General features: G+C 49.2%; 1 protein-coding gene across 4 annotated transcripts in view; it reads right to left on the minus strand.

The window, feature by feature from the left end:
• Positions 1-362: 362 nt before the first annotated feature.
• TMCC3 (transmembrane and coiled-coil domain family 3) overlaps positions 363-18,036 on the minus strand; it is a 273,167-nt gene continuing 255,493 nt past the window's right edge. For 3 of the 4 annotated variants that reach the window (XM_058673249.1, XM_004583105.2, XM_058673248.1), the window contains exons 2-4: positions 7,757-8,664; positions 5,502-5,637; positions 363-706 (exon numbers count right to left, since the gene is read on the minus strand). In XM_058673249.1, the coding sequence (XP_058529232.1) occupies positions 404-706; positions 5,502-5,637; positions 7,757-8,664 (1,347 nt within the window). In that variant the 3' untranslated portion in view covers positions 363-403. Of the gene's footprint in view, positions 707-5,501; positions 5,638-7,756; positions 8,665-12,571; positions 12,592-18,036 lie in introns of those variants that run through there. The other variant, XM_058673250.1, reaches the window with a different exon arrangement.

The raw sequence follows: 18,036 nt of genomic DNA on the forward strand, positions 1-18,036 counted from the left end.
CCTGTGCTTCTTCACTGCCCCACTTGTGTCAGATCCTGGCTGCTTCCACAACTCAAGGAGAACAGGAACTGGCAAGAGCGAAGCTAAACTTCGATAGGAACTTCACACACACACACACACACACACACAGTGCTGGACTGCTCAGGCAGGCAGGAAGCCTGGTCTGATTAAGGCAGTGAGGAGGGTGGGGAGCGCTCGGAGTCAGACTCAGGGGGAGCCAAGCGCAGGACTGCGTGGGTAGCTTCAACCGAGTTCGGGGGGCCAGAGCTATTTACACCCAACAGCCCTGTTCCTTCTTGGCACCTCCAGATGGCATCGCCGTACACGTTAAAATTTGGTAGTTACACACAGTTTTTTTTAAAAAACGAAAACTTGCAAGAACTTGACGGCGGGAAGCAGCACCTCATCTCGGTATTATTATCCTCTCTATGGCACACAGGATGTGGTCCCAGTTTTTACAAAACACGGCCAGCAGCGTCACCGCGAAGAAGGTGCCAAGGATATGGAGGCGGCTCTTCATCATGGGCGACACAAACTTGGCCATGGTGGAGACGCACACCAGGATGACAGTCATGAAGGCCAGGAGCACGCTGATGCACTTCCCCAGCAGGACCCTGGCGTTCACGGCATCTGTCTGCAGCGTCTGCTGCTCCTGCTGGTGGAGCTCCAGCTTCGAGATGCGCGTCTGGCACGACTCCAGGGCTTCCTGTGGGGGAGAGGGAGAGCGAGCATCAAACGCTGCTGGGACAGAAGCTCCCGGCTCGCTGATCCAGAATCCTCAGGCTCCACCTGGCCTATTGTTTCCGGACAATAGTGTAAAGAGGCAAGCAAGCACATGCAGCCGTGATGTGCTGTACACGCCACACATTGTGACCTCACCTACATCTGGAGTGAAGTGACACAAAAGATTGACCATCAGGGACATGGAGGAGAAGGGCTAGAGTGCTGTCATGGGACAGCTGTCTACTCTCTTTTAGGCCCTAGTGTCTACTATGTGCCCAGCCAGTCCTCATTTGCGCTGCTGCGAGCCTGGTGGGGAACAGCACACAGGATCGAACAGAACTCCAGGTGTGGCTGCTCTCTGGGCACTGAGGACAAACTGAGCATCTCTGTGCCTCTCATGTGGTCTGAGCCTACAATTGGCAAGCATGGAAGACTCTAAGCACACCTCTAGCCCTGCCAACCTTCCGTGAGACAGATTCACGGACCCACTTGCCTTCCAGGGAGCCGTATCAGAGCCTTCTAGGCAACCCCAAGACAACAGGTGCAACTTGCATTTGGGGGGGTCACATGTGTGGGCACCTCCAGCCAGCCCTGTTTTCCTTGCTCCCCACCCAGACTTTCTTTTCCCCCCAAACAGCACAGGTCTTCATGCCTAGAGGCACCATCCTTAGCCACTGAGCTCCTTCAGCCCATCCCCAGACCCTGCCCCCACCACACTGATGTTCTCTCCTCCCAGGCTCCACCCCCACCCAGGTCACCAGGATGTCCAGCCTGCAGCTATCTATGTGAACGTCGGCACACATCTGGTTCTCCAATGCTACGAGACGGCCTTTTCCCGGTTCTGACACCAGCCTGCATCCTCTCTAGGCATACACGGTACCCTCCTTGCTCTTTCTACCCCTGGATCACCATTCATCTTCTGGGCTCACCTTGGAGGTGTCAGGTCCCCAGGGATGCCTTCCCTGAACCCTCAGATCATGGATTTCTCTCTCAAACGAGAGAGGCAGGAGTTGCCCAAGGACAGACTCTAGGCCAGCGTTGCTGAACCTGTCTATTCCAGCCTCCGTCTCCCTCTCTCTCCAGCACAGAACCAGGGCCGCGAATGCAGAGGTGTCACACAGCAGCTGGAGATAAAGTCATCAGGTGCCAGTGATGAAATGTGACACCTCAGAGGGAAGAGTGCCCGAGCCTCTGGGAAGAAAGCAACCTAATGAAGAGGCAGCACAGTGCGCCCTCTGGGGTCACCAGCCTGTGGTCTAACTCATCTGCCAGGATGTGCTTGCTCCATAAAGACACAGTCATGGCTTTTTATAATGGCTCCTATACTGATGTGCTCCACCGGCCAAAGCACAGGGCTCCTCGTTACTATAGTAACTTTCATTCCACCACACTTGCAACAAAAGGCTAGGACTTGCTCAGCTCTCTACACCCTCAGCAGCACTGGCGTTTCACAGTCACAGGCACACAACCAGGAACCAGGCCTTTTCTGCTATTCAGGCTGCAAGGTTCTCCCATTTCAGGTATGGCATGGAAGGGGTGACAGAATGATACCCAAAGTTTAGGTTTTAAGCCAACTCACCAATATATGACTGGGTGGCTGAATCACATGTATGCATGTACTGGTTACTTTGGAAATGCTGTCAATTTTTAACAACAACAACAACAACAACAACAAAATTAAGGAAATCGAGCCGAGAACTATAAAGAATTTCAGTAACAGAAACCAGGAATATTTAGCCTCACAATTTCTCAGTATTTATTAGATCCAGTACTCAGTACTCTATGCTCAACTACCTGGAAACACTTCATTAGGAAAATTCAGAGTTAACTAAAACAACAACAACAACAACAACAACAAAGACACTCCATTGCTGGGTTGGGCATTTGGTACAGTGATTACGAATCCTGCATCCCATATTGGAGCGTGTGGGTTGGTGCCCCAGCTCTGCCTCCAACTTCCTGCTAACGTGTGCCCTGGGAGGTGACGGATGAAGTATGAGTCCCTGTCATTCCCATGAGATCTAGAATGAATTCCTGGCCAAGCCCTGAACACTGTAGGCATTTATGGAGTCAGTCAGAAGGTAGAACACCTCTGTCTTTCAAATGAAATGAAAAGGCATAAATAACAAAAGAAATTCAGGTCTGGTGTGGTAGCCTAGTGGCTAAAGTCCTTGCTTTGCATGTGCCGGGATCCAATATGGATGCTGGTTCATATTTCAGCTGCCTGCTTGTGGCCTGGGAAAGCAGTTAAGGATGGCCCAAAGCCTTGGGATCCTGTGCCCACATGGAAGATCCAGAGGAAGTTCCTGATTCCAGTCTCTGGATCAGCTCAGTGAGCCAGTGAACGGAAGGAAGATCTTTCTGTTTCTCCTTCTCTCTGTTAATCTGACTTTCCAGTAAAAATAAATAAATCTTAAAAAAAACCAGCTGCCTGAAATAACTAAACCCTTGCCTCCAGGCCTCCCCATTAGCCCTCACCCATCCTTTGCTACATCCTTGTCTATAAGAACCAAGAATGGGTGACAGAGAGGAAGTGGATCAGGCCCAACTGCTGAAAGCCCCAGGAAGTGCAGACTCAATAGTTAAATAAAGACAACACACCAGCAGTGGTTTTTCTTTTTTTTTTTTTAACTGTTTATTATTATGTGCCACAGAGAGAAGAGGCAGAGCCAAAGCTCTGATCATCAAGACTGGACAGCTGGACAGACTCCTTCACTATTCCCACCAATGTTCTCTTTGCAACTTGATAGATGTAAGCAGAGAAGGCTGACATGCACTCTCGTGCACTTCCAAGTTCCCTTTGTGAAGTCCTTCTCTTCATCTGACCTCTTCAACCCTACACCATGCTCCTTAGCAAAAAGGAAGAATACAAGTATCCAAACTAGGCCTTCCATAAGCACAGAGGCCATTTAGACTCCAACCAGTGGGACTTCCCAGGCCAACTCTCAAACTGAACGACCTAAGACATACGCTGCATCTGGTCCCAGGCTGGACTGAGCACTCTAACTACAAGTATGAAACAAGGCTGTGGCCAGGAACCTGGAGCAGAGTTCCAGGTCTCTCCTGCAGCCCCCATGCTGCTCTCTTTGGGATCCACATTTCCCCTCAGCGCTGACGCGTTGGTTCTCAGAACTGTCCAAGCAGACATTGGTGACCAGCAGAGGCTCAGTCCATGACACAGAGCAGGATAAAACAAGCAGTTAGCTGCAGCTGCAGCCCATATACTATGTAAGAAGTCCAAACTTTTTTTTTTTTTAATTTGAAAGGCACAGAGACAGATCTTTAACATCTGCTGGTTGACTCCTCAAATGCCCACTATGGCCAGAGTTAGGCCAGCCAAAGCTGGCAGAAGTCCAGAATTCACATGAGGTCTCCCATACAGGTAGCAGGGACTCAAGTGCCTGAACTACACTAGTGTCTCCCAGGATGTTCATCAGCAGGAGGAAGAGCTGGGACTGGGACCCCAGCACTCAGAGGGCATGCCCCCAGGCAGCAGCCTAACCACTATGCCAACATTTAGCCCTAACAGAATGTCATCATTGTTGGCCAGTAAAGCTACTGCCTGTAGTGCCAGCATTGCATATGGGTGCTAGTTCTAGTCCCAGCTGCTCCACTTCTGATCCAGCTTCCTGCCAATGCACCCGAGAAAGATCATGGCCCAAGTGCCTCAGGTCCCCTACATGGACATGGGAGACTTGGAAGAAACTTCTGGGTCCCGGCTTCAGACTGGCTCAGCTCCCATGGTTCTGCCCATTCATGGAGTGAACCAGCAGATGGGAAGATCTCTGGCTTTCCTTTTCCGTCTACAAACCTGCCTTTCAAATAAATAAACCTTTTTAAAAGCTCTACTATATATTTCAGTTTCTTTGCTTGCCATGAGTGGCCTTTGAACTACTGACCTCCTTCTCAGAACTGGAACCAAATCATCACTATCTACAAAGAAAATCCCCCAAGAGTCCAGCAGCCCCAGTTACTTCCCAGCAGCCCCAGTTCCAGTTCTGTAAGGTGCCTTTGTTTAAACTCATCCAATGAGCCCTTCCTTCCATCCACTTGGTGCCACCCTGGCCCTCCCAGTTCTGCCTTCTTCCAGCATGCTTATGTGCATTGTTTATAGGAGGTGGTCTCTGAGGCCTTGATAAGGCCCTTGAACCTCAGTCTCAACATCTCGGAACTGAGGATAATAACAGGAACCCTAAAGGTGTTGTTGCAGAGTAAATGAGAAAAACAAGAAATAAGTACTTACAAATGTTAGGCACACAGGAAACTCTCCAAGGACTGCAGCTCTTACAAAGAGGGAAGCTACGGATTTTGCAGGGACACATAAGGCTGGCTCAGGGCATTACGGCTGGCAAGCTGTGACTGCTAACTGGAGCCTGCTCCACTAGCCCTGGCCGACTCACTGTTCCGCTGACCCAGAGTGGGCTGAGCTGTGGAGTCTGCACACAGACTTCGGTCTTGCTCACGCTTCATGCCGAGCTAGTCCTACCTCAGCAGCCAGCTTCTTCAGGGTCAAGTGTATCCTGTATTTTAAATTCTCACAAAGTATTTTAGAGGTGATGGGTTTGGGGTAGACCACAGAGACTTAGTGAGTGATTGAAGCAGCAAGGAGTACAGTAATGGAGACCATGGTATCTGTAACAAGAGCCAGAGGGGTTGAAGAAAGGACAGGGAGGAGCAGTCTGCCCCTCTGCCCCGAGGCCTCTTGGATGCACACTGGGGAAGGTCTGTGGCTTGCTCTCCAGTCACAGCCCGGGAAGCCCTGGCGTGAGGCTCTGTACCTGGATGTCACGTGACCGCTCGTAGGCCTGGTAGGCCACCTTTTCCTCGATGCTGGCCAGTTCTTGTTTCAGGTTGGCTGTCTCATGCTGGTGCAAGTCGGTCAGGTCGTGTAGCTGGTCCTCCAGGCGCTCGTACCTGACAAAGACACAGGAGCAGGTCCTGAGCAGGACATTTCACGGGTCTAATGGCACGTCCTACACTGATGTACTCAGGATCCTACTGTTGGTGCCCCAGCCCCAGGGCAGACCATTTTCTTGACAGAACAAGTCTAACTTTTGAAAAACCCTGAATTCAAGCTCTGGAAAGGGGTGTGGGGAAGGCATGGCTTCTGCAGTCTGAATCCTCTGGCCTCTCACTGAGCTCCAACAAATCCAACTGACTCTGGTGCAACACTGGTAACAAGTCTGACCCCAAGATGGGTTGGGTCCAGAACCAGCCATGCAGCATCCTGCCCAAGGCTAGGCCCCTGGTACCTGCAGTGGCTCCTCACTCTCCCAACCCCCAGAGCAAGAAGAGCTCCGGAGGCAGGGAACCCAAGAGAAAAGAACCATGATGGGGCTGGCATGGTGATACAGTAGGCTAATCCTCCATCTGCATCCCATACGCATACCAGTTAGTGTCTCAGGTGCTCCACATCCCTGCTTATGGCCAGCAAAGCAGCGGACGACGGTCCAAGTCCTTGGACCCCTGCACCCACATGGGAGATCCAGTGGAAGCTCCTGGATCTTAGCTTCTGATCGACACTGCAGCCATTTAGGGAGTGAACCAGCAAATGCAAGATCTCTCCATCTTTCTGTAACTGTCTCTCAAATAAAACTAAATAAATCTTAAAAGAACCATGCTGTTTAGTCTCAGCTTCTACTCTGCCTCCAATTCCTCCCTCCCCCTGCATACAACCTTGGGGCTTAATCTTATGGGGGCCGGTATTTGCAAAGGAGAAATGGAGGCTCCAGACCTTCCATCCTCCTAGTGGCCGCACCTCAGACAGGAGGATCTGTCTGCCGGTGAGTCCTGGTTAAGGACTGCTTGGAGCAGGACGCACTCCTTGGGGAAGATGCCTTCGCTGGAGTGGCTTTGATCAAGGCCAGCTTTACATGCTCAGCTTTCAGGCCACCTGAAAGAATCTTTTTTTTTTTAAAGGAGCTTTGACACTTAATGCAAATTTAGTAACTGTTCTCAGGCCTAATTTTGATGCTCTAATAAATAAAAATGCTATTTCAAAGGCCTCTTAATTAAAATAGTAAGTGGCTACATCTTAGAGATCATAAACATAACCATAGGATAAAGAAAAAGCATAAAAACTGTCCTAAATGCATAAAAGTGGGCATCTGTAGCTTGGGGTAAAATACACACCCCAAAAAGTACTGTATCCCAAAGCATGCAGATGAGATTAAGGTCAACAGAGCTGGGAAAGATTGCTATTCAAGACAGCTCCACTGTGACAAAGATCCCAAAGCTGAACGTGCATGTGGAAAGTCTAGAAAACTGCTCCATTAACTGTGACTGTTGGAAAAGTCACATGTTGAAATTAAAATCATATCTCAATCAGAAAACTATGTGCAAACTAAACTTGAAAGTTAAAGGCTGCAATATGAGATTTCACAATTTTACATACATTCTTAAAGGGTAACATCCCACCTTAAAAAGCTTCTAGGAGATCTTTTCATTGGAAAAATAGCACCTTATCTCTGAGCACATACACTTACTGATAAGTTATAAGTACATAAATGTCAGTCCCCCCAGATCTTCTTTTAAGATTATTTAACTCTTAAATATATTTCAATCTGATGGGTTCTTGACTTAGGGTAAAATACAGTACGCCAAAAACAAAAGTGTATAAAGCTTGAAGATTGGCACACCCGTACAATCTATCTCAATGGATCACAGATTCACTTTCTACTTTTTTTTTTCTGCAAACTTTTGGGAGGAACAGCAAATACAGATGCGTGAGTGAATGCGACATGGCTATAGCAGAAGGCTTCTGAGCAGGCATGTGAGTCACAGCCCACAGAGACCAATGTTCAGAGACAAGTTAAAGACGCACGGAGGGCATTCTCTGGCTTGTCAGCCAGCAGCCACCAACAGTAAAACTCCACCGTCTCAGCAGGATGGATGGAACTACCGATTCCTCCCTGCTTCTGAGCGGAATCTGAAAGCCACAGCTGGTCAGCATGGGGCTTGTAGGCTGAATGGCCTCCCACGGGCTGCAGCATGCCTGTAAAGAATTCCAACAGAAGCCCTGGGCCAGACGTACCTGTATCTCTCCTCCTGCAGGGTCTGGGAGATGAAGCCATACTCGCGCTTGAACTGCACCTTCAGGGCCTCGATGTCCTCGGCCAGCTGTGCCTGGGTCTCCTTGACCTCCCGCAGCTCCTCCAGGATCACAGTGAGCTTCCCCTGGCTGTCCAGCGGCCCGGCTCCTCCGGCCCCAAACGACTGGTTCCCATTGCTGTCGGCCGAGCCCGAGGTGCCACTGGAGCACTCGTCATCGCTGCCGTACTTGGGCTTGTTCACGATGGTCGCGCTGCCCCCATAGGCCCGGGCGCTCGCCTCGGGCCGGAACTCCTCCAGCGAATTCTTCAGGTGGGCGATGTTGTCGGCGCTGCCAAACTTGTTCCGGATCAAGTTGGCGAACTCTCGGGACTTGTTGAAGACGAACACTGGGGGAGTGAGGGACACCCCGGGCATGGCGGACTTGGCGCTCTCCATGCCATGGGGGGCTGTGCGCGACTTGGCCTGCGGGGTGTGCTGGATGTCCCTCAGGCTGTCTTTGGAGGTGTCCTTGGAGCTCCTGGACGCACCATTCTGCTCGAGCTCGCGGAGCTTCCGGTGGTACTGCTCCAGCTTCTTCTGCAGCTGCGCGATGGAGTGCGCCGACTTCTGGTTCTTCTTCTCGAAGACCTGCTTGATGCGGCCTGCCTGCTGCTTGTCGGCACTGCTGACCAGCTTCAGGTACTCGGCGACATTGCCATCGCGGGAGGTCTGCTCGATTTTGATCTGCTCTGTCACCTTCAGGATCTTCTGTTTCAGGCTGTCTGCACTGAGTTTGACCTTGTGGAAGTCCAGGACGCCATCTGGGACGTCAAAGTTGAGGTTGGTGTCAGAACCCCCGCGGCGGATGTTCAGGGGCAGGCTTAAGGTATTCATGTCATGGCGTTCCACCTGCAAGGCGAAAAGGGGGCGTCAGCCTGACGGAATCTCCGCCCATACACAGCACACAAACACCAAGTCCCCAATTTCTCACAGAGCAGATGTCCCAGGATAAAAACTCATCAGTGTCTCTGCACGTTGAATGCAGGAGCAGGACACTTGCGCTAGGCAGCTGGGAGGGGCAGTGCTCCCAGGGTGTCCACTGCTTTGATGAAGTGATGGCTGCAGCCAGGGGAGGAGGCACAGGATGCAATGAGGCTGCCAGTCAGTCCTGGTTTACCAAGCGCCCCAGTCAGTACCTGGGACACCTGCCATGAACCATTTAAAACTCACCTGTTTAACAGAAAGTGGGTGGAGCAAACAAAGCTCCCAGCAAGCACAACCACGGACACAAGAAACTCATTTCTTAACGCACTCGTCCGATGATGTGACAGAACAAATACGGTGCAAGATTAATTTCAATAAAGAAGCAACCAAATCTAGATACGTAATTCTACAACATCAGAATCTAAGTATCTAAGTATGCATTCCAAGCCATAGTACAGTGAGGCAAAGAAAAACCCTGAGAGTGCTAAGACACGTGACACAGCTTTCTCTCTCAGCCAGGAAAAGGACCTGCAGGGCAGCACCTTGCGTCAGGCAAGGAGGTGGTGGTCGGCTCCTGCTCTAAAAGGAAAGGTCGAAGTCCACTACGAGCCAGCTTCCATGGACAGACGTGCTCCCCAAACACACAGTCTGGCCTGATACCATCACCATGGCTGCGACAGACATGTTAAACGCGTAGAAAGTGAGGGTTTGGACCCAGATTTCCCTAACTCGAATCCAGTTTCCACATCAGCACACTCCATCATTACTGCCCACAGAGGGTGAAAAGCGAGTCTCTGTAACATCCAAACACATTCCCCTGCAATTTCTAAGATCTACATTGAGACACCTTGGTTTGGCAAGTTAACGGTCCTCTCAGTCTTGATATATGGACTTAACAGACACCAAATGCGATACAACAGTCAGCACATCATCTTGGCTGGTAACAAAAAACTCTCATCTAGAATAAACGGGCCTGCCAAGTCTGAATGGTCACATGATCAGCCTTGCCCAGTGCTGGACCCTGGAGGGTCAGTGGACACAACCCCCACCCGCTGACAGGTCAGGCTTCCTTCATGATCTACACATGTTTGCTAACATTATTTCTGGGCCCCTCTCCTCCCGCACATGGTCTTGCTAAGAATGAAAAGCGCTGGTGATTCTGCACAGAGCATCACACAGCAAGGGTTCACAGGAGACGAATGCCAATCGCTGTGGACAGAGATACAGATCTGAAGGAATGGACAAAGCACTGCGACTTCACCTGGCCCAGGAGGATGCTTGAGTAGAGAAAGCTACCCTGAGGTGCCTCATTAGTGGACCCAAACAGGCATGAGCTCAATAAGAGGCAACAAAGATGTTTATTTTGGGTACCCAAGGCAATCAATGGCAAGTGTACAATCACTGAGATGGGCAGTCTGATTTTATTGGCAATACGAGATATCATACAGCTCTGCTTCTTAAAAACCTTTATTTGGCTACTTAGCCCCCAATTATTTCATGTGGGATTATTGTTACACTGGCCACTGTAAGGCCCTAGCTTAGCCCAGTCCTCAGCTGGATCTAAAGGCTCCACTGATAAGACTTATGTGAGTTAGACACCACAAAGCTCCCAAAACATGCCCAACATGTGGGTTTTTCTCAGATCTATGATATTTACAATGCCTGCCAGCCACTCACATTTGATTTCAAAATCCTACAAATTCCCTAATATCCACTTGGCATGCCTCTTCTTCCATGAGGTTTGCTCACCCAGGCATCCTGTGTGTATTCTGAGGTAGGTATTTGATTCCTCTATTTACGATTCATTTGTACACTTTAGATTTTTTTTTTCAGCTTTGTGAAAGGCAGTGATGGGGCTAGTGTTATGGCAAAGTAGAGGTAAACCACCACCTGCAACGCTGGCATCCCATATAAGCACTGATTCAAGTTCCAGCTGCTCAACTTCTTAACCAATTTCCTGCTAACACTCCTGATAAAGCAGTGGAAAATGTCCCAAGTACTTGAATCTCTGCTACCTATGGTGAGAGACTCAGAGTTCAGGACCCCTGGTTATGGCCTGGCCCAGCCCCAGCTGCTGAAGCCATATGGGGAGTGAACCAACGCACAGAAGATCTCTGTCACTCTAATCAATAAATAGCTTTGTTAGAAAGAAGAGCAGGGCCCAGCGGCGTGGCCCAGCGGCTAAAAGTCCTCGCCTTGAACGCCCAGGGATCCCATATGGACGCCGATTCTAATCCCGGCAGCTCCACTTCCCATCCAGCTCCCTGCTTGTGGCCTGGGAAAGCAGTCGAGGACGGCCCAATGCATTGGAACCCTGCACCCGTGTGGGAGACCCGGAAGAGGTTCCAGGTTCCCGGCATCGGATCCGCGCGCACCGGCCATTGCGGCTCACTTGGGGAGTGAATCATCGGACGGAAGATCTTCCTCTCTGTCTCTCCTCCTCTCTGTATATCTGACTTTGTAATAAAATAAATTAAAAAAAAAAATCTTAAAAAAAAAAAGAAAATATTCAAATCAAAAGTCACCAAAAAAAAAAAAAAAAAAAAAGAAAGAAGAGCAGAGAAACAGTGAGAGTGAGAGATCTTTCATCCACTGGCTTGCTTTTCAAATGCCTGTTAACAGCAAGGCTGGGCCAGGAGGAAGTCAGGGGCCCAGAACTCCACTGGGGTCTCTCATGTGTGTGGCAGGGATCCAAGTCTTGAGCTGTCACTTGCTGCCTCCCAGGATGTACGTGAGCAGGAAGCTAGAACTGGAAGCAAAGCTGGGACTCAAACCCCGATACCATGATATGGGACATGAGTATAACAAATGGCCTCTTAACTGCGCTCCCATCCGTGCCCTTTAACCCTCACAGGGCGCTCCTGACTCACTCTGCAGGCACCTCCCTCCTTCACAGAAACTGCTCAATAAACGTTTGTTTGCTGAAGGTGACATTAGACATAGTAAAGAACAACACCACCAAACCAAAACCCAAACCAAAACAACCAAAAAACAAAAGACCTCAGCAGTTCTGCCTTGAGAGCTCTGATAATTCCTGGTGGAGACAATCTTTAAATTCCAAGATGACAAAGTCTGCATTGGTTCAGGTTCAACTGTAAGGAATGTGCAACATAATTTGCAAATCAGGACTTTTAAACTCAGTGGAAGTATAATTTACGAGTAAAAGATAACACATTTCCTAAGTGTACTGCTCAATGAAGTTCCAGAAACTGACCACAGAGTACACTTAGCACTCAGTTTAAGAAACACACAGGACCCAGCACAGCGGCCAATGGCTAAAATCCTTGAACACACCAGAATCCCATATGACCACTGGTTCTAATCCAGCTCCCTGCTTGTGGCCTGGGAAAGCAACTGAGGATGGCCCAAAGCCTTGGTATCCTGCACGCACGTGAGACACCCAGAAGAAGCTCCTGGCTCCTGGCTTTGGATTGGCACAGCTCCAGTCGCTGTGGCCACTTGGAGAGCAAATCACTGGATGGAGGATCTTCCTCTCTGTCTTTCCTCCTGTATATATTTGACTCTCCAATAAAAATAAATTAACTGAAAAAAAGCAACAGAGGACTCCTGCCCTACCCCCCAACCCTCGGGTCCTCTTCCACCACACCCCGGTCACTTGGTCCTGATTTTATTTGTTTTCCCAGCAGTGTTCTTGATTACACTCTCCTCCTGCCAATGTTTTGCTAACATTGTCAGTTATCTAAGGACTGACACTTGCCTTCCTGGAGTTTACAAGTCAGATCAGATTAAGTTCCTTTACAAAACCAGCTTGACTTTCTCTACTGAGAATTCCCCTACCACATTTGAAGACAAAGAGGGTTTTATACTTTACCTTCCCCAGCTCAGCAGTGTCACCACCTGTTGTCCTGCCATCAGTGAGCTGCGCCCAGGGGGGAAGGGAGAGAGGCCAGCTCCCGAAGCAGAAGCCGCTTCTCACACGCTATAGGCACGGGGTGGCCGCGCAAACACGCGGCAATTTCTACACTCAGACGCAGACTGACTTCCGTCCCACGTGGTAGGTGTGACGATGCCTGGTACATCCATGAGAGGCCAGGTTGAAGGTAGAGGATGGGCAGAAAGCAACAGCATTTACAGCCATGATGATTCAGCCTTACTGCTCGTTGCAAATCTCAGTGAAAAATGTTTGATGAGAGTCTCAAGGTGGAACTCCTTCTGGGCTGCACCTTCTGGGTTTCTACAACCTGACTGCTTGACAGAGCACTGCGAGCCAGCTATCCACGATGTTAGAGTGAGTGTTCAGCTTAGCAGGGAAGCTGCCCACATCCCATACCCAAACCCCTGGGTCTGAGTCCCAGCTCTGATTCCTGACTCCAGTTCCTGCTCCTGCAGACCCTAGAAAGCAGTGGTGATGGCTCAAATATCTGGGTACCTGCTATTCACTGGGGAGATCTGGACTGAGTTCTTGGCTTCTGGCTTCAGCCTTGTGTTCTTGGGTAAATAAAGTCATGGCTGTGGGCTGCATTTCCTATTCCACACAGAAGGAGAAATAATCAGCCAATTGTGAGCCCGGTGCAGCAGCCTAGTGGCTAATGTCCTCACCTTGCACGTGCCGGGATCCCATATGGGAACTGGCTCATTTCCTGGCCACCCTACTTCCCATCCAGCTTCCTGCTTGTGGCTTGGGAAAGCAATCGAGGACGGCCCAAAGCCTTGGGAACCTGCACCCATGTGGGAGACCTGGAAGAAGCTCCTGGCTCCTGTGTTTGGATCAGCTCAGCTCCGGCCGTCGAAGCCACTTGGGGAGTGAATCATCGAATGGAAGATCTTCCTCTCTGTCTCTCCTCCTCTCTGTGTATCTGACTGCCCAATAAAATAAATAAATAAATCTTTTTTTTTTAAGAACCAGACAATTCTGCACAATTCCAGGAAAAACAATCTACATTGTTTACTATGACACATGTCCAAGATCATGGAGGCTACTTTGGATTCCATTTTTTCTTTTTTAGCAATTAACTTACTTATTTAATTTTACTTGAGAAAGACAGAGAGAAGATATGGAGACATCTCCCACTGGCTGCTGGTTCATGTTTTTCAGGACATGCATGCATTTATGTCTGCAACAGCTGAGACCGGGCCAGACCAAAGCTAAGGACTGGGAGCTCACTTCAGCTCTCCCACATAAATGGGAAGGACCCAAGTGTTCAAGTCATCCTGTTGTTTCCCACTTGGCTCATTAGCAGGAAGTTGGGGTGGAAGCAGAGCAGCCAGAATTCCAATCAAGGACTCTGATGCAGTATGGGGGCATCCCAAGTGGCGACTTCATTACCACCCTAAACGCTGGAACTCTGGTTTCCATACTTCCACTACTCTTTGGAGCTCTGACGTTGGAAAAATGCCTTAGTGTTTCTGTATCTCAATTGAACTTCTGAACATACAGGTAATGATTCTCCCAAGATTCATATGAGGAGTAAATGAGGCAACACACACACAGGACTTAAAGACCTGCTAGCGTACAAATGGCTTCAACAGAGCTCTGCTACTGTTATCTTCTCAAGTTTACTAAAAAGTGCCTGCACAGGACAACTACCTGAAGGGCAAACAAACTTCCAAGTGTTGACAAAGGTTGTTTTTGAACTGTGGGGCTACAAGGGGGCATTCTTTTTCTTCTGCTTTTGCATTTTCCATTTTTTTTTAAAAAAAAAGAGATGCATTAGCATTTTGGCAGAAATGAGGCCAGCGTCTTTTGGTTCTCACAGAAAGACTCGCTGCTATCTCCCAGCTAAGAGGCAACCCAGCAGATGCCTTCCCTAATTAGGTTTTCCTTCCAACAACACAGGCAGTTATGCTATCCCCTCAGAGTTCTGGAACAAAGGTTGAGAAGCCCAAGCCCTGGGAAAACTGAGCAGCAAGTCATCTCTGATAAACCAAGCCTTCCCACACAACACCCCAAGGCCGTTCAGCTCTCACAGTACTACCCAGGCCTTAGCACAGTTGCTGGGGACACGGCTCTTCAGGCTGCGAGACAGCAATGGCTGCTGCATCTCACATTTGTTCCCTGTGGCTCCCCAGGTGACGAACAAACATGAAGGCTGACCAATGCAAAGGCACACTGCCCACATCTCCAGGTTGCGGAACCAGAGGAAAGTGCAGGGGCTCCCCCGGGCCCCGGTTCTGGTGGAGTGCACCCCAAGAAGTTCAAGCCCTTGGGGAACCTTGGGATGGGAACTCACTGGGTCATGGGTGGGCTCATCTTTGGGAATGGATCCATGCTGGTCTCACGACAGTGAGTAGTCCCCATCAAGCAGGCTGCTAGAAAACAAGGCCACGCCCATGCCTGCCCCTCCTCAGCCATGGTGTGACACAGCCAGGGGGGGTCCCTGGCCACAGTGCTGTGTCTTGGTGTGCAGACTCCTAGCCACCATATTCAACAGCCAAATCAGCCTCTTTCTACATAAGCTACTCAGCGGCGGTACAGTCACAGTGACAGGAAATGGACGAAGGACACCCCTGGTGGATAACGCTTCTGCAGTCTGCAGCTAAAGCAGCTGAGTCCCAATCGCCTTCTACTAAATCACTTGTTTCAGCTGCACTCTGCTTTGGGTATAGTCAAGACAGCCTATGGTGACCTGCGTGAGGCTTGAGCTGTGGTAACCAAGTCAAGATTTCTGTGTTCAAAGACAGGGTGCTCCTTGCTTGCATTAACAAGGCTGTTGTGAGCCAGCTGTTGGAGGCTGGGCTGGGCTGGGGCTCGCCCATCTGGAAGGCCACTGGTGAGTCAGGTAGGTGCCAGATCCTTCTACCAGGAGAGCCACACCCGTGACTGCTGCCACACCTCACACTGCCCTCCCCGACACGCAGGGCACAGGGAAGTGCAGCTCCTTCGCCCTCCCAGGCAGGAGAATGCGATGGGAATGACATGGACAGCAGCTCATTTCACTGTGAAAACTCTCCCAGGCATGTTCTATTACATACTTTTTTGCAAATGAGAAAACTGAGCACCAAGAAGCTAAGCAAGCTGTCTGGGAGCACGCAGCCCAGAAATGGTAGGGCCTGCCCAGCTTGTGTCCTTCCTGCCTCCCTAAAAACAATGACTAGGAACTTCAAAGAAAAAAAAAGTCTGATGCTAAAGTTTAATAGTAAACTATAGGTATGGTTTATTCAGATTAAGAGCAAAATGTAATTCTAAACAATTGGTAACTTTAACACACTTAAAAGAATTCTCAAGTGGCTGTTACAAAAGCAGGTTTTGTTTTATAATATGTGTTATCTGATGTACATGTTTATGTGGCAAGCTATGTAGTCTATCTTAATTGGCTTATAGATGAAAATATTCATAAATGTGAATTGCTAAGCTAACTCCTTTTGAAAATAATGTATGGATACACAATTAAGCTTTTGGAGAGGCATGTCTGTTTCTGTTTTCTCAGGACCTACAAAGCCTGTTCAGCTGAATAGTTTCGAATGTATTCAAATGGACTTACTACTCAGGACTTCAACAGAGAAGCCTTTCAAGTGCCATGATGTACAACAAACACCTGACGACTTCTGCCTTCTATCAGGAACTACTACATGGACCCCCCTATTGCTGCTGTTTCCCCAAGGCGCCCCCTTTCAGCGGGAAGTAGTTAAGAACGGATGACACCGCCCCTTTTCCCTAAAAACTTTTGGGGTCCATTTTTCTGTTTGGAAATGTAACAGCCAGATGGGATGATAGGCATTTAGGGTCTCTGATTCCTGGTAAAATTGTCTTGTATACATGTAACATCTTAGCACTATGAGATTGTTAAATGTTAGTGTTTTCAACAATACCTGTACATTGTTAAGACCTGGGTACCCTCATGTCAGGGAAAGTTGTTCTAATGGCATTAGACTGGCAGCATGGATGTTAAAGGAATGGGACGGAGTCTTAGCTTTGGGACTGATGGTCGTGGCCATGATTGCAGTATTGTTTCCTCTTCTTTGCTGCCTATGCAGGCAACAAGCCCGGGAGCAGGTCATCATTTGACAAACCATGATGGCTTTAGCTGTGGAAAACCCTAGCACTCAAGTTTGGTTGAGCATGTTGTGATGGGTAGCCAGAGACGGGTAAGATCTGGCAGAGCTGATGACCAACCTAAGACAGGGATCCCACGTGCCCCGGGTGGGGCTCCCCATGACGGGTAAGGCGTCAACTGACTGCTGGACAACCTAAGACAGGCATCCATTAAAAAAGAAAAAAAGGGAGACATGTAGGCCCCGGTCTCCCAAGGGTTAACTCCACAGCTTAGCTTGTTTTTAAGAGGTAACACAGTGGGAAATCTTGGCCTAATGCATTTAGCCCCTGGCTTGACTGCAAGTTCGCTCTTCCTTACTTGCCTTTTGTTAAGATGCCCTCAGGGGGGCTAAGGTGTTGCTTGAACATTGGGATAATACTGGGAGGGGCTAAGCAGACTATAAGAAGCAGGCGGACCCCAAATAAAGTGGGCATTCTGTGTACAAGAGTGACCCACTGCGTGTTGTCTTGTGTTGCCTTATGTGTTGTCTGTCTGTAACCCTAGCCCCTCCGCTCGGCTCGGGGTACACGGCGATGCGGGCATTGCCTACAGTCTGACATTTCCAATATTCTTCATAATAATCCACTTTTATGAGAACACTGAGGACTGAAAACGTTCCTAGAAAACAGAATTGAAAAATCAGCTTATTTTGGTACAAAAACATGTTGAATTCCGTTGTATACATGAAGCCCTCAAAAGGGACTTGTTCTGGAAAATGAGTATTATGAAAAAATGATGCATGGATTTAAAAATGATTTTTGTACCAAGAAAAACTCCTTATCATTTACTTTCCATGAACTTTCAATTTTTAAATTTACTGGTATTCATTTGAAAATGAGAGATAGAGAGATCTTTCATCTTCCGGTTTATTTCCTGAATGCCCACTACAGCCTGGGCTGGGTGAGGCTGAAGCCAGGAGCTGGGAACTCATGAGTGGACCCAAGTACTTGAGCTATCATCTGCCTCCCACGGGAGCTCATTAGCAGGAAGCATTGCTGGAAGTAGAGCCAGAGAGCAAACCCAGAGACTCTGGGACACATGTGTCCCAAGTAGCGTCTTAACCACTGTGCCACAGGCTCACTCCTTTCCCTACAAGTATTGAAGGACCCTCCTATGTGCTTTCAGGACCATGGGTAATACACAGTTAAGCTAGGGATCCACTCAGGTTTAGGAAGCAGCAAGAGTGGCCCTGCAGAGCGTGGCATGGTCATGCTGGCCCTGCAGAGCATGGCACAGTCACACAGACGCGGGGGACTCTGCGGTTCTGGTTCAGGCCACCCTGGCAGCAGGCTGTGCTTCACAG

The sequence above is a fragment of the Ochotona princeps genome, chromosome 15 (genome assembly GCF_030435755.1).
Source record: "Ochotona princeps isolate mOchPri1 chromosome 15, mOchPri1.hap1, whole genome shotgun sequence".
Taxonomy (NCBI): Eukaryota; Metazoa; Chordata; class Mammalia; order Lagomorpha; family Ochotonidae; genus Ochotona; species Ochotona princeps.